The sequence below is a fragment of the Pollicipes pollicipes genome, unplaced genomic scaffold (assembly GCF_011947565.3).
Source record: "Pollicipes pollicipes isolate AB1234 unplaced genomic scaffold, Ppol_2.1 Scaffold_1600;HRSCAF=1878_pilon_pilon_pilon, whole genome shotgun sequence".
NCBI classification, from domain to species: Eukaryota; Metazoa; Arthropoda; class Thecostraca; order Pollicipedomorpha; family Pollicipedidae; genus Pollicipes; species Pollicipes pollicipes.
This window is the reverse complement of record NW_023595962.1, coordinates 25,852,846-25,879,549: the sequence shown is the minus strand read 5'-3', so window position 1 is coordinate 25,879,549 and position 26,704 is coordinate 25,852,846. Positions and strand designations below refer to the sequence as shown.

At 55.0% G+C, this 26,704-nt stretch overlaps 1 protein-coding gene across 1 annotated transcript in view; it reads right to left on the bottom strand.

The window, feature by feature from the left end:
• LOC119089333 (uncharacterized) overlaps positions 1 to 26,428 on the bottom strand; it is a 66,230-nt gene extending 39,802 nt beyond the window's left edge. The window contains exons 1-4 of the mRNA XM_037212005.1: positions 26,372 to 26,428; positions 23,230 to 23,331; positions 22,383 to 22,523; positions 21,650 to 21,856 (exon numbers count right to left, since the gene is read on the bottom strand). Coding sequence (XP_037067900.1) covers positions 21,650 to 21,856; positions 22,383 to 22,523; positions 23,230 to 23,331; positions 26,372 to 26,428 — 507 coding nt within the window. The remainder of the gene's footprint in view (positions 1 to 21,649; positions 21,857 to 22,382; positions 22,524 to 23,229; positions 23,332 to 26,371) is intronic.
• Positions 26,429 to 26,704: the final 276 nt, after the last annotated feature.

Genomic DNA, 26,704 nt, shown 5'->3' with positions numbered 1-26,704 from the left:
GGCGGACCGCACCCGGCAGGTGACGCCAGCGGTAGGGCTGGCGGTCGTCAAAGGTCACGCAAGAGCTCTCCGCGGGGCAAGGGTGTGTCCTGGGCAGGGAACACAGGCTGCCCGTGAAAACACTGTTCAAGTAGTTATCTGAAGTTCGCTGATGATAGCTGAGGCGCCTGCCACCGCGCTTTCCCCAAAAAGCAAACATTCTTCCACGAAGCAATGTCCACCTCCGACCCCGCCATGGCCGCTGAATGTCAACTTCGCATGATCTTCACATGGCAAGGTCATGCCGGAGGTCAGTCGCCGCCGAGCCAACTCCAGACTGCTGAGCGGGACCGCCAGACGTCAGACGTCGCTGGAGCACTGCTCCGGGGAGCACGGTGTTCCAGCGACGTCTGGCGGGCCGCCTGACATGCGAGAGTGCTGTGCAGAGTCGCCTGAGATGTGCACATGGGGCACGGAACCCAACACCGCCCGCACCGGGCTGTGACTAAGGCGGTGGCGCGGATGCCGAATGACTCGAGCAGGGCAGATATCCCGCCGCGTAGAAGAGTGCTATCGACACGCTGAAGTTGTTTACTCTCCAAGTCCGCGCGAGCAGCACATGTCCGCCTCCTAGGCATTCAGAGCGTTTCTGTGTGATAACATCTTTACATCCGTTTCGTGCTCGTGAGCTGTCACATCACCGTTGTCTCTGAACAGCATCGTGACATAATGGCTTGCATCACGCTGCTCTTCGCTTTAAATGTGCCGCCGGGTGCTGAGGGAGGGGTAGTGTACAATGTTCGCTGAAAGCTCACTGAGAACAAAATATGTACACAACTCCTACCCCTATGAGAGGCGAATGAGATGCAGAGACCATTTCCATGACGTGAGCAGTGGATCTTATACATGCTGATGTTAGCGTTCGTCATCTTTTATTCGCCATTTTTCAAAATGTTTTGTTCATGGCACGTTGTCAAATCAAACACCAATCGCTTGCCTTCATCTAGGAGGTCACTGCTTGAACGCGTACGATCCGAAGAAATTCAGTTTTGACCTACAGTGTTGTCCCAAACTGGGACATAATGGCAACAGTAAACGGGTCATAAACACTACAATTTTTTCACCTAAGCTAGTGAAAGATTGTCTATCTTAGACTGTAACTGTCTTCTTGAGGGCGTCCATATGCCACCATATCTGCTGACTCAGTCACTTGGAAGCATAGCGCTACAGGCGACACCTGACATGAATCAGCACTGAAGTTTTGACATTTACTGAATCCACACTGCACTGGCACTGGCAGCCAACCGCGCCTCGCCGAGGCAGAGTCTTCCATCGGTTTAACTGGAAACATGCTGTGGTTTGATTTCGCTGCTGCTTGTGGGAATTGACAGAGTTCAAAAACACAAGCTCACTGAAGTCAAATACGCTGACCTTCGTAAATGTATTTATCATTTTGAAAATAACTCGCGGCTTTTGAAAACATGAAGTATATCACCCTGGCTCATTCGAGTTGGCTTGCTCAGTCCAAAGACCGCATGTTGACGACAGTCTGCACGCAGGTCTGGGTCACAAACGGCACTTCACTGCTCCGATCAAACGACAAGCGCGTCCTAATGCCCCTCGGGATATCAAACAGAAGCCGGTTGGTAGCTGGCTCGTCTCGTCAGCAGGCAGTGGCCGCTGGGCGCCACCAGATATGGACACCCGTCACAAGGGAGCCCCGACTGGACAGGCAGGCTTGTCGATGCAGGAGAGATAATCTAAGGATCGCACCGCTGACAATAACCGGTTTCAAACAGGATACTTGGCTGCGTGATTTTCTTCTTCTGAAGGCCAGAAGCTCAGCACGTGCCCCATTTCTCTGTAGACCACAGCAGCGCACAGGTCTACTCGAATCCATGTGGGGAAAAGCGGACAAGTTTTTGGGCGGCCTCAGCACACCGGACAGGAGGGCCAGGGGAGACGCAGACTAGTGGCCACGAGCCCCTCGGCTCCCGCTGGTAGAGGGCGCGACTCTGATACTCTGAGATCAGAGCTTTAGGTGAGGCTCTAATCGGTCGGAGATCGCGCACCACTGCCAACAATTGCACTGCAGGTCTTTACGCAACACATGTGCCTCGTTTTGACCGGCATCACTTAATATTGTCAAAAATGGCAGATCCTGCGGGACTGCGGAAACATTTGGGTAAAGTTTACCTGAAGCTAGGCTAGTCATCTGATTGGCACGCCAAAGCGTTGTCTTCAAGTTAAGCACGCCTCTATACAGCAGAGCAATGTCGCCAACATCGCCACCCGGGGGCTGACTGAGAGCGTTCACATCTGGCCAGCGTGCACCGATACCACGTCGGCACTACAAAGGCACTACAACGCAACGCCGCCAGAGGCCGACACCTTGAGGGATCAGCAGCACGTATGGTCAAAACGGCAGGGTACAAAAGGCGAGGGTCGTTTCCGTTCTCACATGCTGCCAAATGCCTTCACGCATCGCTCCGGCAGCACCAGCACTTATCGTTCTGACAGCACCAGCAGCACGAGGTTGGCAAAACCAGCTCTAGGCGCGCAATGTTAGACTTCTTCAGCACTAGAGACACTTCCGTTGCCATTTGTGAGTCCTACACACGCAGACAGAGGACGTCAGCTAGACAATTCCATATTTGCGGTCCTACTCAGCCTCAGGCAACAAGCATGCCTCTGATCGCCGACAACAGCTCTAGACGCGCCACTGGTAGTCATCCATGAGCTCCAGGATGGCGTTGAACGAGCCCACCAGCTGCTCGATGTGCTCTGGTGTCATGTGTCCTCGGCCAGTCTCGGGTAGGTGCTCTACTGTCCGCTGCAGATCCTCCAGTTCCGTCACATTCTGCAGCGCTGCCTGTTGGCGACCGAGAAAACCGCTGGTTACGGGAGGGTCCGAGCGGAGAAAAACTCACCGCGTTTCTCCAGATGACGATAACAACTACCACCGGTGTCACCACACCGCGTGTGGAAAACCAGAGCTGCGGAGTTCTATTCTCTATGGTACCTACTTTTCCTGTCAGAGTGAGAGGCAGGTGACACCGTATAGCCTCAGCAGCTGGGCGCGTCGCAAAGCCCCAGTGGTGACGCTGACGACATCGGTGCCAAGCTCCGCTTTAACCCTTCCTCTTTGTCCTTTTGTCCTAGCGTTTACAGGGGATAATCGTTGGATCGTTGGATCGAGTGCGTTGCATGTACAAAGTTCACAAAGACGGGGTTAACCACGACATTTCAAAGCAAAACTACTCAAATCGGCAACACGAGCAGTGGCCGCCCCAGCGCTGGGGGGGGGGGGGGGGGGGGGGGGCGGGTATCAATTCTTGGAAATTGTTGGGGCGGAGGGGCTGAGCCGAAGGTCCTACAGCCTGCCCCTAATGATTTGGTTCACTAGGCTCACTCGATTTAGCCAACTTTATTTCGATTTGAGGTAATATATGTTTTTAATCTTTGTATAATCTATAAGCCTTTAATTCAAGCAACAGAGAAGTCATGCAGGGTTGGATCCAGGAAGCAGGCGCTGGACGCACATGTCACTTCCGGTCGGCAGGTGCGGTTGTCCCAGACACCCAGCGGGGCGCGGGTTAAAGGGAGTGCCCCACATCTATATTGTGTTCTGAACTGAAATAGCAGTCTTGAAGACCTTTAGGTGCTGTTCACATCCCTGCCTATCTCAAGACCCAAGCCTCTATAGCTTCTGAGCTATACGTCCGCGAAAATTGGGGGGATTTTTCAGGGAGAGTATTTCGAAGTCACCTTGGCATTCATGACGTTATAATAACGCCATTCAAATCCTGTCATTCCACAAGTCATGCGGCGATCAAGGCCAAGAAAAATGTAATTGTGGTGCTCCTATCTGGCGTTCGTAAGCACGATTTCCAGATATAACGATCATCATATGGCTCTCAATTGTTTTGTGCAAGGTACGATGACATAATAAAACCATGACTCCTTGGGAGGCATACTTTCTAAACAGGTAATTGTGCTGTCTAGAGCAGTTTTTTCAAATATAAAAGGGATACGAATGGGTACAAGTTAGCTTGCTTCATCATATAAGATGGTTGCTTCAATATGTTTTAATGCAAAACAATACTTTTGACCCAATTCCCTTCATTGCATTGATTGATTCCACTTCATTCCATTGATCCAAGACAACTACACAAATCATGGAATGCGTCTCTGGTACAGTGAGTGCCGACATCGAGTAGCGTTGCAGTGTTCAACTACCAGTTGCTAATGACACAGGTCTCTTACGACAAATCCTATCCATGCAACGTGACGTACCGCGTGAATCTTCCCCTCGAGCGAATCGGTCGGCTCATATTTCAGCATGCCGATCGCCTTCTGCAGACTTTCGGATGCCTCATCAAGTAGTCCTTTCATTTCTGTCCGCGAGATGGCACCCTTGCCGTACTGGCGTTGGGCGAGCACCATGAGAGGGGCGTGCAGCTCGTAATACGTCAGACCTGCCGGCAAATGACATCATCACACTGTCTGCTAACGGCTGACACATGGTAAGCTGTGGTGAGATTCAGACTGATGGCAGGAAATGCAGCGTATAACGAAATAACGATTGATGAAGCTGCGCTTGGCACGCGCAGCTAACTGGGTCAACTGTCCGGCTTCCTCCGCCTTCTTCCCGCACTCGCCGCTTTAACCCTGCGACACTCGGTTTATCTGGCGCAAGTTGCATGCGTAGCCCGCTCACGGTTTTAGTCCAGTGAGAACTTTCGGGCTCACCCAGCGTAAGGCCACTCAAGCGCGCGCATATGCCCCCTGGAGGCTTCGTGGGACCGGGGTAAGTGTCACTAATGGGTAACCTCCAGGTGCCGGCGGTCTTCACCCGGTGCTTTCCACTCACCGGCGCCTGTTAAATGGTCAGAGCTGGCCAAAAAGGCTCTTTTCCCCACAAAACCAGGAGGAAGCAACAGGCCGCTGGCAAATGCATGGTGAAGGACTGTTAAGCCGGACTGGACCAGCTGGACTGCTCTTGGGCTTCACCGTCCCTCCACGGGATGTGGCTGTGAACCTAGGGCGGATTCAGGCCCTGACGGAGCTGCAGCCGTCAGACGGGCTCAAGGATCCCCAGGCCATGCTCGGCCTGTGCGGCTTCTGTAGTCGCTTCGTGCCGGACTACAGCACACGGGTAGAGCCTCTGAGTGACTGCCGAGGAAGGGGGCATCACCGTTCCAGCGCACCCCGGACCTTTCGGCCATGATGGACGCGATACGGCGGAGCATTTTGACGAGCTGGGTGTTCGCCATGTGCGACCTATCCCTGCCGACCCGCGTCAACACCGACATCAGTGACGTCTGGCTCGGCGCAGTGCTGTCCAGCTGGATCCGGAGGGGAAGAGGGTGGTGAGCTTCGCCTCCTGCAGTTTCAACTCAGCGCAGCGGCGCTACAGCGTGACGGAGCGGGAGACACTCGCGTGTGCCTGGGCGGTGGAGAAGTGGAGGGAGTACCCGTGGGGACGGTCGCTCTGTCTCCGAGTGGACCAGGCTGCGCTCTGCACCCTGATGACGTCACAAGGTGTGGGTCGAGCCGGCCTAAGTATCACCAGCTTGGCGTCACCTCTGATGGCCCCTGATAGCGTCACCAGGTGTGGGTCAAGCCGGCCTAAGGATCGCCAGGTGGACGTCACGTCTGATGGCCCCTGATAGCGTCACCAGGTGTGGGTCAAGCCGGCCTAAGGATCGCCAGGTGGACGTCACGTCTGATGGCCCCTGATAGCGTCACCAGGTGTGGGTCAAGCCGGCCTAAGGATCGCCAGGTGGACGTCACGTCTGATGGCCCCTGATGACGTCACCAGGTGTGGGTCGAGCCGGCCAAAGGATCGCCAGGTGGGCGTCACGTCTGATGGCGCACCACTCCACGGTCGAGCACGTCAAAGGCTCGGATGACCTAGCGGATGGCCTATCGAGACTTCCAGGCCGGGCTGAGGAGGCTCGAGAGGACGACGTCGTGGCCGTGGCAGCGGTGACGGCCCAGCTCCAGACCGTGTGACGGGACGAGCTGGCCAAGGCAGCGCTGGAGGAGCCGGTGCTGCGCCAGCTCACGGAGCAGATTCCGGGGCGGTGGCCGCGCAGGTGCAGAGACTGCCGGGAGGAGCTCCAGCCGTTCTACCGCTGCCGAGCTGAGCTCAGTCCGGTGGCCGACCTGGTGCTACGGCGCTACGCTGGACCTGGTGCTGCGCGGGCAGCGAGAGGTCGTCCCAGCGAGACTGCGCTCCAGGACGGTCCAACAGCGAGCCAGAGAAGTCTGCTGGTGGCCGGGAGTGGACATAAAGGTGGAAGCTGCTGACAGAGCTTGCGACGTTTGTTCAGCGCTAGACAAGGCGGCCAGGACACGCAGCGCGCCGATGCAGCCCGTACCTTTGCTACAAGCGGCATGAAACAAGGTCGGGGTAGACTACATCAGCTCTATGGAGGCACCCAAGAACCAACGGTTCATGATAGTTTTGGTGGGCTACTACTCCAAGTGGGTCGAAGGAGGATTTTGTGCAGAACCGAGCTCAGAAGCCGCTCTCAAATTTGTGGACAGCCAAGTTCAGAAGCCGCTCTCCAGGTTGTGGACAGCCAAGCTCAGAAGCCGCTCTCCAGTTTGCGGAGAACCGAGCTCAAATGCCGCTCTCCAGCTTGTGGAGAACCGAGCTCAGAAGGCGCTCTCCAGTTTGTGGACAACCAAGCTCAGAAGTCGCTCTCCAGTTTGTGGAGAACCGAGCTCAAATGCCGCTCTCCAGTTTGTGGAGAACCGAGCTCAGAAGCCGCTCTCCAGTTTGTGGAGGGCTCAGAAGCCGCTCTACAGTTTGTGGACAGCCAAGCTCAGAAGCCGCTCTCCAGTTTGTGGAGAACCGAGCTCAGATGCCGCTCTACAGTTTGTGGACAGCCAAGCTCAGAAGCCGCTCTCCAGTTTGTGGAGAACCGAGATCAGAAGGTGCTCCCCAGTTTGTGGAGAACCGAGCTCAAATGCCGCTCTCCAGTTTGTGGAGAACCGAGCTCAGAAGCCGCTCTCCAGTTTGTGGAGGGCTCAGAAGCCGCTCTACAGTTTGTGGACAGCCAAGCTCAGAAGCCGCTCTCCAGTTTGTGGAGAACCGAGCTTAGAAGGCGCTCTCCAGTTTGTGGAGAACCGAGCTCAGATGCCGCTCTCCAGTTTGTGGAGGGCTCAGAAGCCGCTACAGTTTGTGGAGGTGATCGATTGGCGAGAAGGCTACCCGGAAGAGTCTGTCTCCGACAACGGGACCCACTTCACGTCCGTAGCCTTCACTGAGTACCTGCAGAGTGTAGGAACTCGTCAAATTCGCGTGACTCCGGCAGGGTCGGGTGCGGTGGGGCGGGCTAACCGCACCGTGAAGTCAGCACTGCAGGCGGCGGACCAGAGTGGCGAGGACGGCGTCCAGTACTTGCAGAAGCTCCTACAGCAGTACCGGAGCACCCCACCACCGGAGTCAGCCCATCTGAGCTGCTGCACGGCAGACGACTGAGGACCAAGCTACACGCGGCAGTCGCTGAGTCGCCTCACAGCGAGACGAAGATACAGCGGGTGGTGCGAAGACGAGTGCGGAGTCGGTGGGAGTATCAGCGGAAGTACACTGACCGCACGAGGAGCGCCAGGCCACCCTCGTACGACGTCGGGGACTGGGTCAGGTACGGCCAGGTACCCCAAACGAGGAAGGGACGCCACCAACTCTCCGAGCCGGAGCAGATCGCGGCTCACCGAGGGGCATCTAGTTACGAAATGGACTGCGGTACCAGGGTGCACGCCGAGCGCCTCACCCGCTGGGCGGCTGCACCTGATCATCAGCCGGCGGTGCAGTCTGCTGAGCTGTCTGTGGACAGCAGCCGGAGCACCAGCGGAGCCGGGAAAGTACGTCCTGGTCGCCTCAGAAAGTTGCACCGCGTGTGCCGGCGGCGACGACGATGGCGGTCGCGCGTGGTAGCGCCGCGTCGGCAGTAGAGACGGCGGTAGCTCCTTGTCTCGCTGCGTCGGCGTCGGCGGTCGCGGATGACGAAGCTGTGACTACGGCACCGGTATCGTCTGGTGGAGCTGTGCAGGCGGAGCCGGGACTTTCCCGGGCCGGGCCGGCTCAGCATCATCTCTGCCAGGTGCAGAGCCAGCAGGAGACGCTGAGCAGCAGCCGACTGCGGGGGCGACGGCAGGAGCGGAGCTGGTGGTAACGGGCGGCGCTGGCGATGAGCTGGACCAGGTGCGCAACGGTAACGGTGACGTGCGTGGCGCTGCTCTGAGACGTTCGGGACGGAGCGTGCGTGCTCCCGAACATTACGGATTTTTGTAGGGGGTGGAATGTAGTGTTCAGGTGTTTTGGAAGTTTGTTTCCGTAATTGACGTTGACCGTAGTTGTTCGGCCGCCTAGCGGAAGTTACAGGAACCTGTGTTTGGTCACGTCACCGTTGCGGAGTCTGTGTATGGGGCGACGGCCATCGCGCGGGTTGTTGTCTGTGTGGTGCGGCGCGGCTGGCTGTTGTGGACTGTTGAGGGCTTCGTGCCGAGCTTGTTGGGTTCGCATTAATGCAAGCAATTGTTTTATTTAAGGATAAAGTAATAAGTCTGTGTTAGTGAACGGAACATTACAATTATGCATATAGATAAGGCAGTAGTAATAGCCTTATTCCTCGCAGAAAACATATGAGAATGGAAATATCGATGTGTTGATATTTCGGCAAGGTGCCATGTCACAGCGAATAGCAGTAGCAACTCGAAAATTGTCTGCCGATGATCCTTCTCTGTCACAGTTTGCACAGTTAAAAAGAATAGAATGCGCAAAAAATACATGTACATGCAAACGAATTGAAGCTAACAGGCATCGCGCATCACGCTTCATTAAAACATGAGAGCGGTCTATCAGCGGTGATTTTTGTGTCATTGAAGCATCATGATCATTCATGTCACGTATCATATTAAACATCATTCAAGCGGCCATTGATGCTTTAGAACCATCACAAGGGGAGCAGTGTCTCCAGGATAATATTTTCTCGCTCGGAGATGAATACCATCGATAGAAGCTGGGACTAGTAATGGGGAACTGGGAAAAGTAGTAGGGAATTGGGAAAAGTAGTGGGGAATTGGGAATAGTAATGGGGAATTGGGAATAGTAATGGGGAATTGAGAATAGTATTGGGGAATTCGTGCAGTCCTCTGACAGTAATATCTTTTGACCAAATTGAAACGAAGACCCTTGCCACAGCCAAATCAAAACAACGTTCTTAGTTAGATGCATCGATAATTATCCTCGAGTATGGACGCACCAGCAGCGTGCTCCTCAATAATTTTTAGAGTTCATGAAAAACCAGCATCTAATTTTAGGCTTCACAATGGAGCGTACAGGACACGGCAATGAGTTCCTATATTTTACATGCTAGTGACGGTGGAAAGGAGAAACAACCGCCCAACATTGGAAACGGAGCTCCTTATCAAGCTCACCAACTCCTGCATAACGCTACACTGCGAATCTGCGCATCCAGCTTCTCCTAGGCGCAATATAACTCGTAGCATGTCTAATAAAGCTCTTAACAGCTCATCAGGTAGTGAAAAAGGAAGAGCATAAATAGATATGGACTTCGCTGTTGGGCACTGGACATTCTCCGCGACTTTTAGGTAGAATGTTGAAAGAGATTAAAAAGTGTGGAGCGCGTGGCGGGATGAGTAGCAATAGGCGAGAACACGGCCTGACGGACAGCGGATTCTTAACATTACCTTAAATAGATGAGCACCTACCTTGGAAAATCAAACGCATAATTAGGAAATCAATACTGCGCGTAGGCATAGCTTGTAAGAAGGACACTAAGCTTAAACAGTGTATGTTGAAATTCTCCATCTCGAAGCCTGAACACCCGTGTGGCAATCGATGTCAGTTATGCAAGTCCGAGTTTCAAGGTGTTTGCGCGCGACAAATGTGGTTTACAAATTAAGTGTAAACTGTGTGAAAAAACATGACAGAGGCATAGTCCATGACGGGGAGTTCATACGCCCTATTCGTTTGAGATATAACGAACACATGGAGACGCTAAAAACAAAAACGGGAAATGCCCCTTTTGGTGACATCTATTTCTGCAAAACACATTCAGGCTGAATTCCAGGGAGGTATGGACCCTATACTGCACTTAGAGCTCAAAGTCATCTAGAGAGCGCAGAACTATGCGGACAGGAAAATGATGGAATCTTTTCTTATAAAAAGTCGGAGAGCAGACCTTACTGTACAGGGCTCATCTTAATCAGGGCTTAATGTACAGGGCCGATTGTACAAACATGATAGTGCCTCGATGTGCGATGCGTACTAGCTTTAAATCGTTTACATGTGTGTGTGATGCCTGACGCGTGATGCACGATGCCTGTTTAATTGAAATCGTATATATTTCATTGAATTCGCATAAATCGATGCCTGTATAATTGATGTGGGATGCGTGACGCCTGGTTACTTGAAATCACTTCCAGGTGTTAATAAAGCGTGACGCGCCATGCCTGTTGAATTCATTTGCATGCTCACATATTTTTGGCACATTCTTATTCTTAGATATACACAGTATCGCAGTAATGACTGGAAATTGCTCCTCGTACAATCCCCTAAATGTTGATGACTTGTAAAAACACTTGTCTCGCTGCTTTAAAGATAAACCCTGAAAAATGGGATAGGATCAATCGACAAGCAATTTTGAATTTACTACTGCTATTTGTGTCGATAAAGGCATGTTGCCGACATATCAACGCATCTATATCTCTATTACCTTGGTTTTGTCTACGAGGAATAAGGGTATTACAATCGCCTTATCTTTAGGGTAATTTTACTATGTTGTAGCGGACATCATTGGTGAAGCAGCGCCCACCGCCTGGGCCGATCGCCTGCAGTTCCTCCCACCTGTCAGTCGAGCAATGCCTGGTGCGTTCTTGACAGCAAGAGCCAGCACGTCTCGACATAGCTGGAAAGGACGGAACAGGCATCGTTACCGTTGGGTTATGGACATGGTCAGAGTCATGGTCAGGGTCATGGTCAGGATCAGGGTCAGGGTATAGGTCAGACTTGAGCAGAGTATTAATATGGGTCTCAGCAGCGAAAAAACGAACACAAAACAACAACAAGCCATCAGGCGCTTGTGAGACTAGACCGACACCCACGTCTTTGGAAGTAAAATGGGGCTCTTAGTAGTAAAGAACAGCGAGTTTGTCAAATGGTTCTCAATTGAGATGGCTGTGTAGCCATCGAGTCGCCTTGCACACAGGCTTCTGCGGCCTTCCCGCAGGAAGCGATGCCCAGCTCCCTTCCCAGACTGGACTGTCAGTGCAGGTCCACCCAGTCTGGAACCGGTCTGTGATCTGGCACCGGTCCGCGAGGAGTGAATCTCTCCGCTGTGCAGACACCGACCTCGACCTTCCGCTTCAGGTGCACCTCGGTCAGGTCCTGGAGGTAGTAGTCCGGTGTCCTGCCGTACATCTGCGACAGCCTGCAACCGAGACGGTGTGGTAGAGCAAGCTGCTCGCTGTCTGGAGAACTGCTGACACTTCGCTGAATGGGATTGGCACGACCAAAACCGTGAGCTAGGTATTTGTAGTAGATTAGTAGTAGATTGTAGTAGATTAGTAGATCTGAGGCGGGCGTCGCCTTCGAAGTCAGTTTTGGCTTCCAAGGCGATGAAGTTTTTTACTTTGGCGTTGGCTTCGGCACATGTCAGGATAAAGATGGTCGACATAAAAGATACAGTCTGCTGGCATGCGGGAGTCATATTACTTTAATCGGTGTCAGGACAGAGGTCACGCAGCGTTGAACGACACAACGGCAGTGTATTTTGGGATTTCTTGGGAATGACTTTGACTTCTACAAAGAACTCAGGCAAAAAATAACAGCTGTGACGTGAAGTGTTATGCAGGCTGGTGCAATACATGTAGGCATGAAGAAACCACAAAAATGAAGTCATCGATGCACGGCTCTAATCTGGCAGCCACCGACGCACAGCTCCAATCTGGCAGCCATCGATGCATGGCTTTAATTTGGCAGCTGCCGATACATGGCTCCAAGGCAGCTTGCACCAGTCACCTGTGTTTGGTGTCAAAGATGAGGAAGTGGTTGGGGTGCAACAGGTTGGAGTATTTCCTGATGAACATCTCGTGGTCGATGAAGTCGTGGCCGTCAAGACTGTCCAATTCTCTCAGCAGCATCATGTTCAGCTTCCTGTAACAGATTAGGGGTTGGTAAACCACCTTCGGAAGTTCCTGGAAACATCGGGGGCTGGGGAACGTTGTGTTCAGATTCCGGACCTGTCCGGTTTCCTGAACAAGGCTAGGTCAGAAGTCATCATAGTCATCGCCCCGCTTCTTGTCCAACAGAAGGTGCCAGGAATCTTCAGCTTCTTGACAAACACGACTGACAGGCATGGACAGTAACTCAGGAGGTGTGGTGCTTGGACGGGTGTGGTGCTTGGAGATGTGCGGTGCTTGGAGATGTGCGGGGCTTGGAGATGTGCGGGGCTTGGAGATGTGCGGGGCTTGGAGATGTGCGGGGCTTGGAGATGTGCGGGGCTTGGAGATGTGCGGGGCTTGGAGATGTGCGGGGCTTGGAGATGTGCGGGGCTTGGAGATGTGCGGGGCTTGGAGATGTGAGAGACTTGGAGATGTGCGGGACTTGGAGATGTGCGGGACTTGGAGGGGTTTGGAGCTTGGAGAGGTGCGTGGCTCAGAGAGGTGCGCGGCTTGGCGAGCTGTGTGGCTTGGATAAGTGCGGGACTTGAAGATATGTGGAGCTTGGAGAGGTGCGGTGTTTGAAGAGGTGTGGAGCTTGGAGAGGTGCGGGGTTTAGAGAGATGTGGTGATTGAAGCATGTTGGATGAAGGGTCGTTCAGGCGTTTAAGCCCCATACGTTTTGCTTCTTAGACGTAGAAACCCCGCAGAAATGGTCACGAATGCTAATGATTTGCTCCCTTTCTATAAGTAATCAATCACCTGGCGCAAACACCAGGAAGGCTGGTTTGCAGCAAAGGTTTGGTTATTTCCAGTACTTCGGGACCTCATCACACGCTGTAGTTTCTGCGCACTCGGGCTCAAATCGAATGAACTTTGCTATTCATATGCCAATGTCCACACATGGCTCGTATCCCAGGATCCACGCAGCTGTATTGACATGATGTGCCATTGATAAACTGAGAGGTACGAAGACCGGCTCAATACCAGCCAAGGTTTGCTTAGGTTTGGTATGGTGCACGTATGTAGAACAAATTTATGTAAAAACGTTGTTCGCTGTGTGTTTACTTAATATCACCCAAGGTCGTCTTGCAAAGAACCGTCTGTTTGGAGCCTACAACTGTGGTCTGACTGCATATCTACACATTTAGTCCCCCGTCTTTAATTAGTCAACTTATTGCCCATTGACACCAAGCCTCTTGATTGTGGGTCCGAGTGCCCAGAGCCTACGTCCCCAGCGTACATGCTCTCGTCCGACTTCTGCCGTCTTCAGTTTACGCCCTGCGCCCTACGTTTTTCACATGGAATGAGTCCAAGAGCGTGTCCAAGATCATGAGCTTGTAACGAAAGCCAAATGCATTAGTTGAGGTCCTCGGTAACCGAGTCAGTATCCAAGTTGAATCAATGTCTAAGTTATAATAGTGTGACATGAGAGTCCTGGTGCCTAGATGGGATACGAGTCCAAGTGTTCGTTATCGGGCGCCTGGCAAAAAAAGTGACTAGCATGGTGTCGAATAGGTGTTGAAGCTTCTACCCAATTCACGGCGGAGTTTTCAAATTTTCACGAAAGGCATTATACTTTGCCGCTGACAGTTCCTGAGCGCTCATATGGCCTCTGCTGCTGACAGCTCCTAAGCGCTCGTATGGCCTTGGCTGCTGACAGCTCCTGAGCGCTCGTATGGCCTCTGCTGCTGACAGCTCCTGAGCGCTCGTATGGCCTCTGCTGCTGACAGCTCCTGAGCGCTCGTATGGCCTTTGCTGCTGACAGCTGCTGAGCACTCATATGGCCTTGGCTGCGGACAGCTCCTGAGCGCTCGTATGGCCTTTGCTGCTGACAGCTGCTGAGCACTCATATGGCCTTTGCTGCTGACAGCTCCTGAGCGCTTGCATGGCTTTGCTGCTGACAGCTGCTGAGGGCTCATCTGGCCTTTGCTGCTGACAGCTCCTGAGCTTTCATATGCCCTTGGCAGTCGCTGGTTCTCCATAAAAGAGTGTACACCGAAGTGCGTGGTCTTTCCTTATGAAAAACTCAGGGTAAGAGGATGACCCGAGACTAGCGACTCTAAAAACAGCCAACATGACGCGCATGGTGGGCAGCGGTTAATGGAGCCCCAGCAACTGCAGAGATCATATTAGCGTTAAGGGAACATGGCTACACCGGGGTTCGAACCCGGGCACCTACGTGGGTGCCAAAGGTGCTAGCCATGCGGTCATGCGACCAGCATTGTGCCATGCATAGTGAACGTTATCGCGCGCCGAGCTCACCTGACGTCGTCCGGGTAAACTTGAACTCACCTGACGTTGTCCGGGTGAACTTGAGCTCACCTGACGTTGTCCGGGTGAACTTGAACTTACTTGGCGTTGTACGGGTGAATTTAAGCCCACCTGACGTTGTCAGGGTGAACTTGAACTCACCTGGCGTTGTCCGGGTAAACTTGAACTCACCTGACGTTGTCCGGGTGAACTTCGTATGAACACTCGCCGCAACTCCACTCAGACTTGGCGTCCAGACTGTCCTTGGGTAAAATGGTGCCTGAAAAGAGGCGCGGCGATCGTTGGAGCAGCTGGAGAAGAATGTGGGCGCGAGCGATGTGGCGCCGGATTGACGAGAGCGGCGTCGAATAGTCGAGCGGTGGTGGAGAAGGAGTATAAAAGTGAGTGGTGGAGAAAAGGCAAAGGTATGGGCGTAGTCTCTGGAAAATTGGGAGGGGGGGGGGCGGTCTGAGTGGTGTAAAATGGCTAAATCTACACCAAAACACGTCATTGTACGCTCAAGAAGTGCGATGAAGAAGCATAAGAAAAGAACGTGTGCATGCAAATTCCAAGGCTCAAGATCCCCAGGATTGCGTTGGGAAACAATACTACTGCATCCTTTTTAGGATATTTATGTGTATAGAATACTGTATGTATTATTACACCATATATTGGTAATAATATACCATTATGCGTTATGTAAGTTATTCCACAGACTACTAAAATCCGGTAAAAAGTGTTCCTGTGTTTCGCCGACCGGACCGCTCTACCTTTGCCGCAGCTGCAGCACTTGAGGGCGGAGAAGAAGGTGCCGAACTCTGTGGGATCGGCGCAACGCTCGCAAGTGCAGTCGAAGAACTTGCTGTACTTGATGTGCTCCCGCCGGGTGAGAGTGCCGGCCAAACAGTGGGTGTATGAGGTGAAGATGGTGTCACCCTGTGGGAAGGTCAGGGCAGGTCTCAGCCCAGGTGCCGTGGGTCTGCATGGGCCACTGTCCGTAGGTCAGCAGGTGAGAAGCGGCTTCTGTCAGCAGGTCAGGAGGGGCCGCTGTTGACAGGTCAGGAGGGTCCACTGTTGACCGGTCGGGAGGGGCCGCTGTTGACAGGTCAGGAGGGTCACTGTTGACAGGTCAAAAGGGTCACTGTTGACAGGTCAATAGGGGCAATGTTGACAGGTCAAAAGGGTCATTGTTAACAGGTCAAGAGGGGCAATGTTGACAGGTCAAAAGGGTCACTGTTGACAGGTCAAGAGGGGCAATGTTGACAGACCATTGGTCCGCTGTTGACAGGTCAGGGAGTCCACTGTTCGCAGGTCAGGAGGGTCACTGTTGACAGATCAGGGGGTCCACCGTTGGCAGGTTAGCAGCGGCTATTCTTGATAAGTTAAGAGGGGCATTGTTGACAGGTCAGCAGGGGTGTCAGTTGCCGCTGCTGGCTCGGGGAACCACAGCAAGGAAACGGGCGTATGTGAACCGGTGCCTCTTTATTCCCCGACGCCTCGGACGTAACTGGTGGACGCGTGGGGACGCCTTTGGATATCTCAACAGCTCGAGTCGCACCATCACTCATTCTGCGCCGGCTCCACGCTAGGCCGGCGTCAGATTAATTCCAGCCCCGGCGCCACGGTCTCAGGTGGACGATACGGCACGCGCCAACTCACCACTACGTTATCTCTCAGCTAACTTTGACCATGTACGGCTGCCCCCCGCTCGCCACATACAGCTGAGCTGGACATTGGCCTGGGAGGCCTACCGGAGAGCTGGACCCCACTCGGCGTGTGCTGCGACCGATCTCTCTGCGTGCGGTGCTTGCTGGTGCTACGTCGGCGCGGGGACGTTCCGGTGCCTCCCCTACGTGTGCGGCGAGGTGCTCGCGGCCGCCGGCCGTGGCAGCGCGCCCCGCTGGACCGTGCTGACGTCACACAGCGGCGCCCGTGCCGGCGGCGCGGCGGCCTAGTAACGGCGGTGCCGGGCGCAACAATCGCCGTCTGTGTCGGGAAGGACGGCAGCAGAATTCCGAGAGGGATGCGATTATGCCATAGGCGCAAAGCGGTGTCGAGGCCCTGCACTACAGATACAGTCACAGCAGCTGTGATTGCGTCCAAGGCAAGATTGCACGTGACTGTGCCACAGCAACCTTGTACATATCCACCGGCTGCTTACAGTTTGTTTACGGACGGACACAGACCGTCAACGTCCATGTGCAAGGCTTCAGCTTAAGCAATGCTCATGCACGACGTTTCTGCACCGGTATGAGGCGTCCAGAGTGCTGAGCCGGTCTTACATGATTCATCACTGACGACCGGACCTGGGGAGTACATCGAGGAGATAGGCCACAAAGGCGGACGTCGGTCACATCAGCGCTGGACTTGTTCCAGCTTCGGTCGTGTGGTGAACGGTGACGTCCGCGCGCCACAGCGCCACGCTGGCAGCGCATGCAGTGGAAGTGACCGCGACGATTGCGCTGGTGGCAGGGCGCCGACCGTGCGGACCATGTCTGCCTGTTGCCGTGGGGGCGTCGGCCGCAGACGGCGCACCTGTCCGGCGTCTGGGGCCCGAGAGCCAGAGCGAACGAGAGCCCGAGCGGCCGGACATCCGGGCCGTGCCGGAGTGTTCGCGTCCGCTGACAGACCCGTGCCGGTCATCTGACAGAGCGACGAGTCCGACGGTGCGGCTCTTCGGCGGGAGCTGGCACGAACAGGTAAGGTAGGCGCATCCCTTAAGCTTGTCCCGGCATGACGCGAACTCACGGAGGCTGGCATCCTCCATCAGCCGGTGGACGGGTGTCGGCGTCGCACCCAGCCGTCACGTGCTGCTGGGGTCTTCTAGACCAAAGGCAGCAGCGGGGGCGTCTCCGTATGGCCAGCACGGCAATCTGGCCTGGCTGGCTGATTTGGCCAGCGCCAGTACCCGCTCCCTGCTGTGCCGAGGCCTTGGCTTGGTCCTGCAGCATGTCTGTCAGACGGGAGAAAGTCTGGGCGAGGACGTCCGGGTCAATGGCGATGGACCCTGCCGGCTGCGCCATGTTGCAATTGCCACTGCTGGTTCTATGAACGATAACACGGAAACGGGCGTATGTGAAGTGGGGTACCGTTTAATTGCCCGACGCCCGGATGTGGCTTGTGGACGCGTGGGGACGCCCTTGTGCGTCTCAGCGTCTCGAGCCGCAGCATTCAGCGCCGGCCTCATGTTGGCCCGGCGCCAGGTTACCCGGCTCCCGGCGCTGAGGCTTTAGATGGACGATACGTCACGTACCAAGGGGCACCGTTGACAGGTTAACAGGGTCACTGTTGACAGGTTAGCAGGAGCACTGTTGACAGGTTAGCAGGAGCACTGTTGACAGGTTAGCAGGGGCACCGTTGACAGGTTAACAGGGGCACTGTTGACAGACTCTCAGAGGTCAGTGCTGACTGGTCAGTAGGGACTTCTGTTGACAGGTCAGCAGAGGTCACCGTTGATAGGTCAACAGGGGCTTTTGCTGACCGGTCAACAGGGGTTCTGTTGACAGTTTAACAGAGTTCACTGTTGGCAGATACAACTGTATTATGATGTCTACACATACAAAGCGTAGGATGACGACATTAGAAGTCTGGTGCAAAAGCGAAAGCCGCTTAAACCTGGACATCCCGACCGAGATGAATGCTTGCTGACATCAGCCACCGCCGGACGCCTTTGGACGATCTGATAACAACTAATATGGTGCTGCTCGGTCGCTAAGTCCGCACCGGTTGGGAAACATAGCCGTCTGGCTGCGGTCAAAGCAAGGTATGTGTTCACTGCTGCTGTCGCCGTCCCAGCTTAACATACCATGTGGCCGCATATTGCACGCCTCACCACGGCTTTTCCTGCCCACTGTCCTCCATACCAAAGCCTCGCGTGTAAAGGTTAATATGTTAATTAGTCACTCTTTAGCTCCATGGGGTAGCTCATATAGTCAAGTTGTCGAAATGTTTACTCTGCAACGTTAGATATCGCACCCTTCTTCACGGAACTAAGTTTTTTATCATAAGGAGATCCAAGTTAACGGCGTTGTTATTTGAACAGCCTTCACCATCTTTAGAAGTTCAGGATGGCGACCAGCGACATTTTGAATGACAACTAATTTTCTTACATGCTCAATTACCTTTGACCTTGATGACACAAATGGTCATGCAATATCTCATTATGGGCGTTATCACCAGTGGCGAGTCAATTTCTGAGCTTTGTCTCGAACTACGAGGTCTAATTTCATGCCAAATCAGAGGACAACTATCAAACTCGAAGAGGCCTTTGACGCACAGCGTCACGACATCTAAAGAGTTTTTGAGCGCAATACTAGCAGCCAGCATTCGTCACATTCCTCTACTACTGTTCATAGTCAGCATCACCATGCACACCCAGCTCCCCTTCGCTGTCTCCGATGTCCGTCCACTTGCCGGTGTAACGGATAAAGCGTGCGATTTCTCCCTAATGCTTGTGGTAGTCCGTACGCCAAAAGGCCTGTGTTGTAACTGTCGTGGTTGCAGCACGCAACGCTGCATGCCCTGTTGAAGCGGCCGGTATGATAGAGACTTCAAAGCTCTAACCGACGTTGGCAATATGTCTAGCTTTCCTTCACTGGGGGTGAGGGATTGCAGGAAAGCTCCTTCGGAGAGGGGAGGGGGTAAGTAGTGTCGTGAGCCAGTCGAGTCTTCAGACTTTCAGGCAGGCCTGCTGCGGTCACAGGAACCGATCAGATGACGCGGCACAGCAGCTGACCATGGCCAACCAGCATCTGATCTGCTGGCAGTTCAGTTTCGCTGTCCGAGTGTTGCCAGGCGTGCGTGCCCACCAGCAGCTTCTCCCTGGCACGATAGGGAAGGTGCTTCATGCGTCTCACATGTCAGGTCAGTTAGCGAGCATAACTGTGGTGACCTGCCACGAATAAAGATGGCAGCACTGCCTTGAAACAGTGCCGCTGAAGGAGGAAGCCGTCTTCCGCCCTTCGCGCGGGAGCATGAGCGCCGGTGATGTAGGATTGAAAAGGCATTTCACTCATATGCTTCTGGTCAGGCGTTCTTTGGCCCTCTCCAGGTAGTCCTTGAGCTACTGGTGTACCTTGGCCCCTTCCGAGTATAACCTCTGGTGTACCTTGGCGCCTTACGAGCACAACCTCTGGTGTACCTTGGCGCTTTCCGAGCACAACCTCTGGTATGCCCTGGCGCCTTCCGAGCACAACCTCTGGTATGCCTTGGCGCCTTCTGAGCACAACCTCTAGTATGCCTTGGCGCCTTCCGAGCACAACCTCTGGTATGTCTTGGCGCCTTCCGGGCACAACCTCTGGTATGCCTTGGCGCCTTCCAAGTACAACCTCTGGTATACCTTGGCACCTTCCGAGCACAACCTTTAGTACGCCCTGGCGCCTTCCGAGCACAACCTCTGGTATGCCTTGGCGTTTTCCGAGCACAACCTCTGGTATGCCTCGGCGTTTTCCGAGCACAACCTCTGGTATGCCTTGGCGCCTTCCGAGCACAACCTCTGGTATGCCTTGGCGCCTTCCCAGCACAACCTCTGGTATGCCTTGGCGCCTTCCGAGCACAACCTCTGGTATGCCTTGGCGCCTTCCGAGCACAACCTCTGGTATGCCTTGGCCCCTTCCAAGCACAACCTCTAGGTATGCCTTGGCCCCTTTCGAGCACAATCTCTGCAGCAAAACGGCGACAGTGATGTGTCCCCTTTCCGACTCACTTCACAGGCTGTGCAGCTGCAACGCAACAAGGGCCTTTCAAATCTGTGTCCGCTGAAGGGTCACAAATTAACTTCACTGCCGGCAAGTTCAGTCAGCCGTGAAACGCGGTACGGCTGTTGGAAGTCCACAAGACTGAAAAGCCGGCCGGTTGGACGAGTTTCAATGTTCAGCAGGATTGACTGACGGCGGGCTCTGCCCTGAAGTCTAAGACGCTGGTGGTGCTCGGGCCGATGATCGACTAGCCGTCCGACATTCAGACACCCTTCTGGCTGCGCTTGTGCCTCGAAAGAACTCTCAGTGCTCTTGGGGTGCGGCATATTTATCTTACAACCGACCTTTACTCGTACCAGACTGCAGGCCTCGTCTAACCCAATGACCCTCAGCGCCGGACCAACGTAATGTTTCACTCACACGGGCATGACGCACTCTCTCATGAGTGACCTGGGCTGTGCAGGGTCTTTGATCAGGGATCAGGGGTCGTGAGCGCAACTATGAGCGCGGCGTTTGGCAGCGGCATCCCCAGGAGGAAAAGTGGGAAGGCCTAGAACAAAGCCCTGGTGGTAAATCGCCTAATTATCGCCGTGCTCCCAAATATCTTCTACTTACTGGCAACAAGTCGCACCAGGATTTGAGAGACTATCTGGTATCAGCCCGAGAGCATCCGACCGGAAGGATGTGGGCAGGTTCCTTGGTGGAGGATCGGTGCACGGAAACAGCACAGAGACGGTTGGAACAAAAGACATGGTATTAGGCTTCGGTAGGATGCATATCAGTCAGCCTGCCGAGGATAAGCGCTGTCGTCCCAGCCCCAGACGCTCTTCAACTGTTATTTTGATATTGTTATCCACGGTTTTACTGTTTGACCGGTACCCAGCTACGTTAGTCTAGCTGTTTTTTCGGCTACACTGCTTCCTAGACAGCAAACACGCTCGCCTCGAAGCAAAGCCACCCTAATGGAACTTCGGCATTTTGGGGGGAATCACAATATGAGCCCGCGACGCAAGGGATTATTTGTTTCACTGCTCCTTCTCCTCGATATATAGCTACAGCAGCATTATTTATGATATGATGTCGGGTACAGAGTTCTGTGCCACTCACAACTAATCGATTTGCAGCGACGAGTTTCTGAACGGACTCTAGGGCACAGCCATGAACATGCTTATGTATGTATTATACGCCTCTATAAACATACACCGCGAATATAACACACTAGTCAGTATTTTTTTAAAATTTATAACAAATGAAACTGTTGCAAGTTGTACCCTTACCATGAGTGCGAAGGTCAGGATCAAGAAGAAGTATAGTGATGGAAAATCAACGGCACGTATCCATCCAAAGTAAAAATGTCTTCTCAAATACCTACACGCGCTGTGTAGACAGACTGACAGTGCGGCACACAAGAACACAAGAAACTGAAAGTGCGGTAACAACAAACTGTGAGGAAAGACAACATCACGTAGGCCCTGTCCCGCCACCATGCCACGGTCCCACGAACTAGCGTTGCGACAGCGTACCTTTTTGATGGGCTGTGCGGCCCGCAGATAAATGACGTACTCCCGGTCGACCGTGTGGTGCACGTTGGGGCGACAGCTGTGCGGTAGAAGGCCGGCGTCGGGGAACAGACAGCGCACGTGCGAGCCGGGACCGCGGCCGCGCGCTTCGAAGGCGTTCGTCACCAGAATGCCGCCCAGCTTGTGCAGCAGCTTCTCGTCGGCCTCCACCTGGTGGCGTCATGGCGAGTCTCGGGTCACCACGGGTCAGGTCAGGTTAGTCTCGGGTCACAAGGGGTCATGGTGGGTGGTCGGAGTCACCGGGGTCAGCCGGGGTCTCTGAGGTCGAGAGGGTTGGCTGGGGACATGAGGTTGCCACGCGGTTCACCGTAAATCGGCACTGATCACGGGGCAAGTCCACGTCCAGGGTCACTGGGCTCAGCAGGGGGTGATCAACGCTTAACAAGGGCAAGCAGCAGCCTGCCCGCGGGACGTCGACACGCTCCAAAGCAACGGGGTCTAGAAGGTCCCGGGCAGTGTTTACCACCACCAGGCATCCTTCACGGTCTGGCAGCATAAGTGTGAAACTCTCGCGCCGGCGAGAACACGGGCTTCGCAAAGAATATTCATCATTCAATTTGATACAGCAGGTGCAACACGGCAGTGACCATGGCCGACCATAGCATGCAACCACGGCAGTTGACTTCCCATGACTCCGTAGCACACGTCCCGCCCCGAGACGTCTGCGTCCACCGACCTTGCAGACACTCCTGAGGAAGTTGATCACGTTGTGCTGGAACACGGCGGCGACCTCGGACGAGGGCCAGTGGTCTGGGCTGGCGTCCATCTGCATTACTCGCTCCCACAGCATCGGCTGCGTCTCCTGCAGCTTCAGCAGCTGTCCCGGAGCGAGGAGAGCAGGAGGGACGTCTGAGACTGCCCTGAAGGGCCTTTTGGCGATTGTCGTGAGGCAAGCAGCCACAGCGGGTGGCACGTGCCGAAGCGGTGCCCTCGAAACTGTCTTTCATCTGTGCTACATCTGGGCAATGCTCGCCTTGACGAGCTGATTCAGTCGCCCCACTTGGTCCGGGAATAAACTCTTCGAGTGCGTGACGGATCAGAGACACCGGGCCGACTGATCATCGTGACAAACACACCGAAGATGAGGCCAGGATACCCGCCACAGGTACATATAACAGTAGCACCCGGTGACGTGTTATGTGATTGTGCCACAAAGCAACCGTACCACGGTCGAGGTTTTGGTCGCGCTAAGCAAGCATTTCAAACACACCAAAATGCTAACACTTGTAACTGAAGCACGCTAGTTAACCAGCAGCAAAGCGGTTCATTACGTTCAACGCATTCTCATGGGCTCCTCATGTCCCACGTTCAACTCGTTGCTATGTGCTCATCATATCCCACATTCAACGCGCTTTTATGGGCTCATCATGGCATCAGCTACGGGGGGGGGGGGATGGGCTAAGGCCCCTCAGCTCGGGTGGCGGGGGCTCTGACCGCCTGCTCGGAGGGCTGGGGGCCGTCACCTGCGGCCTGAGCTTGCTATCCCGAGGTCATATCCGCTGCCGCTGCTGCGGCGGACTCACCCGCACTGTGGTGATGGCCTCGAGGTAAGCGGCCGGCCGACTCCAGTCCTCGACCTCCGGTCGGGCGCGCACCCCGCCGACGGCCAGCACTGCACACTCCACCTGCCGTGGCGGCCATAGCTCGCTACACCGCCGGTCAGTGGAACACTGCACCTCCGGTCAGCGGAACACTGCACCTCCGGTCAGCGGAACACTGCACCGCCGGTCAGCGGAACACTGCACCGCCGGTCAGTGGAACACTGCACCGCCGGTCAGCGGAACACTGCACCGCCGGTCAGCAGAACACTGCACCGCCGGTCAGCGGAACACTGCACCGCCGGTTAGTAGAACACTGTACCTCCGGTCAGCGGAACACTGCGCCGCCGGTCAGCAGAACACTGCACCGCCGGTCAGCGGAACACTGCACCGCCGGTTAGTAGAACACTGTACCTCCGGTCAGCGGAACACTGTACCTCCGGTCAGCGGAACACTGCACCGCCGGTCAGCAGAACACTGTACCTCCGGTCAGCGGAACACTGCGCCGCCGGTCAATGCAACACTGGGGACTGAAATTGAGTCCAGCAATAAGTCCAGTCCAAAAAAGTGCAATATCATCTCATTCACCTTCCGCACGTCATCTGCTCACCACTCATATGCGCTAAACGCTCGCCGCCTGGATAGCTGCCAGCAGATTCGTGATCTTGGCGCTCTCCCGGATACTAAACTTACATTTGCTAATCATAGAAATTCGATTGTCTCAAAAGCGAACAGGATGCTGGGCTTTCTCACACGAAGCGTGCGAAGGCTGCCGTGTCCTCGTCGAAAACGATTCAGTCACAAGGTTTTTCCGTGTGCTATCATTGCTTATATGCCATCAATGACCGTTGTCAATAATACGGTGGCGTTATTTGGAGCGGTGCCGCCATTTTACATCTTGCCTGGCTCGGACGGCCACGTCACCGGTTTCTCATGTGTTGGGGTTTGAGTTCCCAGTTCCGGTGTGCCCCACTGGAGTGCTCAGTCCCGGTGTGCCCCACTGGAGTACCCAGTCCCGGTGTGCCCCACTGGAGTACCCAGTCCCGGTGTGCCCCACTGGAGTACCCAGTTCCGGTGTGCCCCACTGGAGTTCCCAGTTCCGGTGTGCCCCACTGGAGTACCCAGTCCCGGTGTGCCCCACTGGAGTACCCAGTCCCGGTGTCCCCCACTGGAGTGCCCAGTCCCGGTGTGCCCCACTTGAGTACCCAGTCCCGGTGTGCCCCACTGGAGTTCCCAGTCCGGTGTGCCCCACTGGAGTTCCCAGTTCCGGTGTGCCCCACTGGAGTACCCAGTCCCGGTGTGCACCACTGAGTACCCAGTCCCGGTGTCCCCCACTGGAGTGCCCAGTCCCGGTGTGCCCCACTTGAGTACCCAGTCCCGGTGTGCCCCACTGGAGTACCCAGTCCCGGTGTGCCCCACTGGAGTACCCAGTTCCGGTGTGCCCCACTGGAGTACCCAGTCCCGGTGTCCCCCACTGGAGTGCCCAGTCCCGGTGTGCCCCACTTGAGTACCCAGTCCCGGTGTGCCCCACTGGAGTTCCCAGTTCCGGTGTGCCCCACTGGAGTTCCCAGTTCCGGTGTGCCCCACTGGAGTACCCAGTCCCGGTGTGCACCACTGGAGTACCCAGTCCCGGTGTCCCCCACTGGAGTGCCCAGTCCCGGTGTGCCCCACTTGAGTACCCAGTCCCGGTGTGCCCCACTGGAGTACCCAGTCCCGGTGTGCCCCACTGGAGTACCCATTCCGGTGTCCCCCACTGGAGTACCCAGTCCCGGTGTGCCCCACTGGAGTACCCAGTCCCGGTGTCCCCCACTGGAGTACCCAGTTCCGGTGTGCCCCACTGGAGTACCCAGTTCCGGTGTCCCCCACTGGAGTACCCAGTCCCGGTGTGCCCCACTGGAGTACCCAGTCCCGGTGTGCCCCACTGGAGTACCCAGTTCCGGTGTCCCCCACTGGAGTACCCAGTCCCGGTGTGCCCCACTTGAGTACCCAGTCCCGGTGTGCCCCACTGGAGTACCCAGTTCCGGCGTGCCCCACTGGAGTACCCAGTTCCGGTGTCCCCCACTGGAGTACCCAGTTCCGGTGTGCCCCACTGGAGTACCCAGTTCCGGTGTCCCCCACTGGAGTACCCAGTCCCGGTGTGCCCCACTGGAGTACCCAGTCCCGGTGTCCCCCACTGGAGTGCCCAGTCCCGGTGTGCCCCACTGGAGTACCCAGTCCCGGTGTCCCCCACTGGAGTACCCAGTTCCGGTGTCCTCTTTCTGCCCCCCGCTTCACTCGGTCCGGAATAATATTTTCATACAACGCAGGCATATCATCACAGGCTTCCCCGCGCTCACCTTAGATCACTATTCTGTCTAGCTATACACCCGCCCCCCCCCCCCCCCCCCCCCCCCCCCCCCACCCTCCGCACGCTATCTGCACACCGGCCTTTTTCACGATAAATTTGGAAGAGCCAATGCTCTTAAAATTGAGTTTCTCACACGTTCATCCATTGCCTGCAGTCGTCTTGTATAGCACTCTCTCTCAATCGCCTTTTTCCAGTCAGCAAAATCATTGCGATCTGATTGATAAGGTTCGCCGGCACTCGCAGAGCATTCTTTTGATGACCGATGAGTCTTGGTCTGTGTGGTGAATATATGCACACATATACACACACACACCACACACACACACACACACATTACACCACACACCACACCACACACACACACACACACACACCCACACACACACACACACCACACACCACACACACACACACACACCATACACACACACACCCACCACACACACACACACACACACACACCCACATACAGATTACACACAATACACATGCACACGCACACACAATACACACACATATATGGGTGTGTGTGTGGATGTTTGATCATTGTTCTTGAAAGTGACTGCTTCCGCACCTGGCTTTATCCTGTGAATTGCTGATGCATTAAATAAACGTTACGTTGACGTTTCCACACCACGGATAAACAATCCCCTTGATTAGCGTGCTCGTTTGCGAAGACATGCCCAGCAGTGGCACTGCCGGCCTGGCTTCTGCCAACCGCTGAAGCGGCGGGGCTAGCCAGCCCCGCGCGGCGGGAGCGGCGGCGCCGCCCAGCTCAACCTGGTGTTGTGGACTCTGCTCATCACCGCGGTGCCGTAGCACAGCGGGTACTGGCATTGCGAACACCTGCCGCAGACGGCCGGGTCACACGGGCTGGTCACGAGCTACGAGGCCACGGGGTCTGAGATCACGGGCTCGGAGGTCACAGGCTCCCAGACTACCAAGGTCACGGGCTCCGGGGTCACGGGCTCCGGGGTCATGGGCTCCGGGGTCACGGGGTCTGAGCTCACGGGCTCGGAGGTCACAGGCTCCCAGCCTACCAAGGTCACGGACTCCGGGGTCACGGGCTGCGAGGTCACGGGGTCTGAGATTACGGGCTCCGAGGTCACAGGT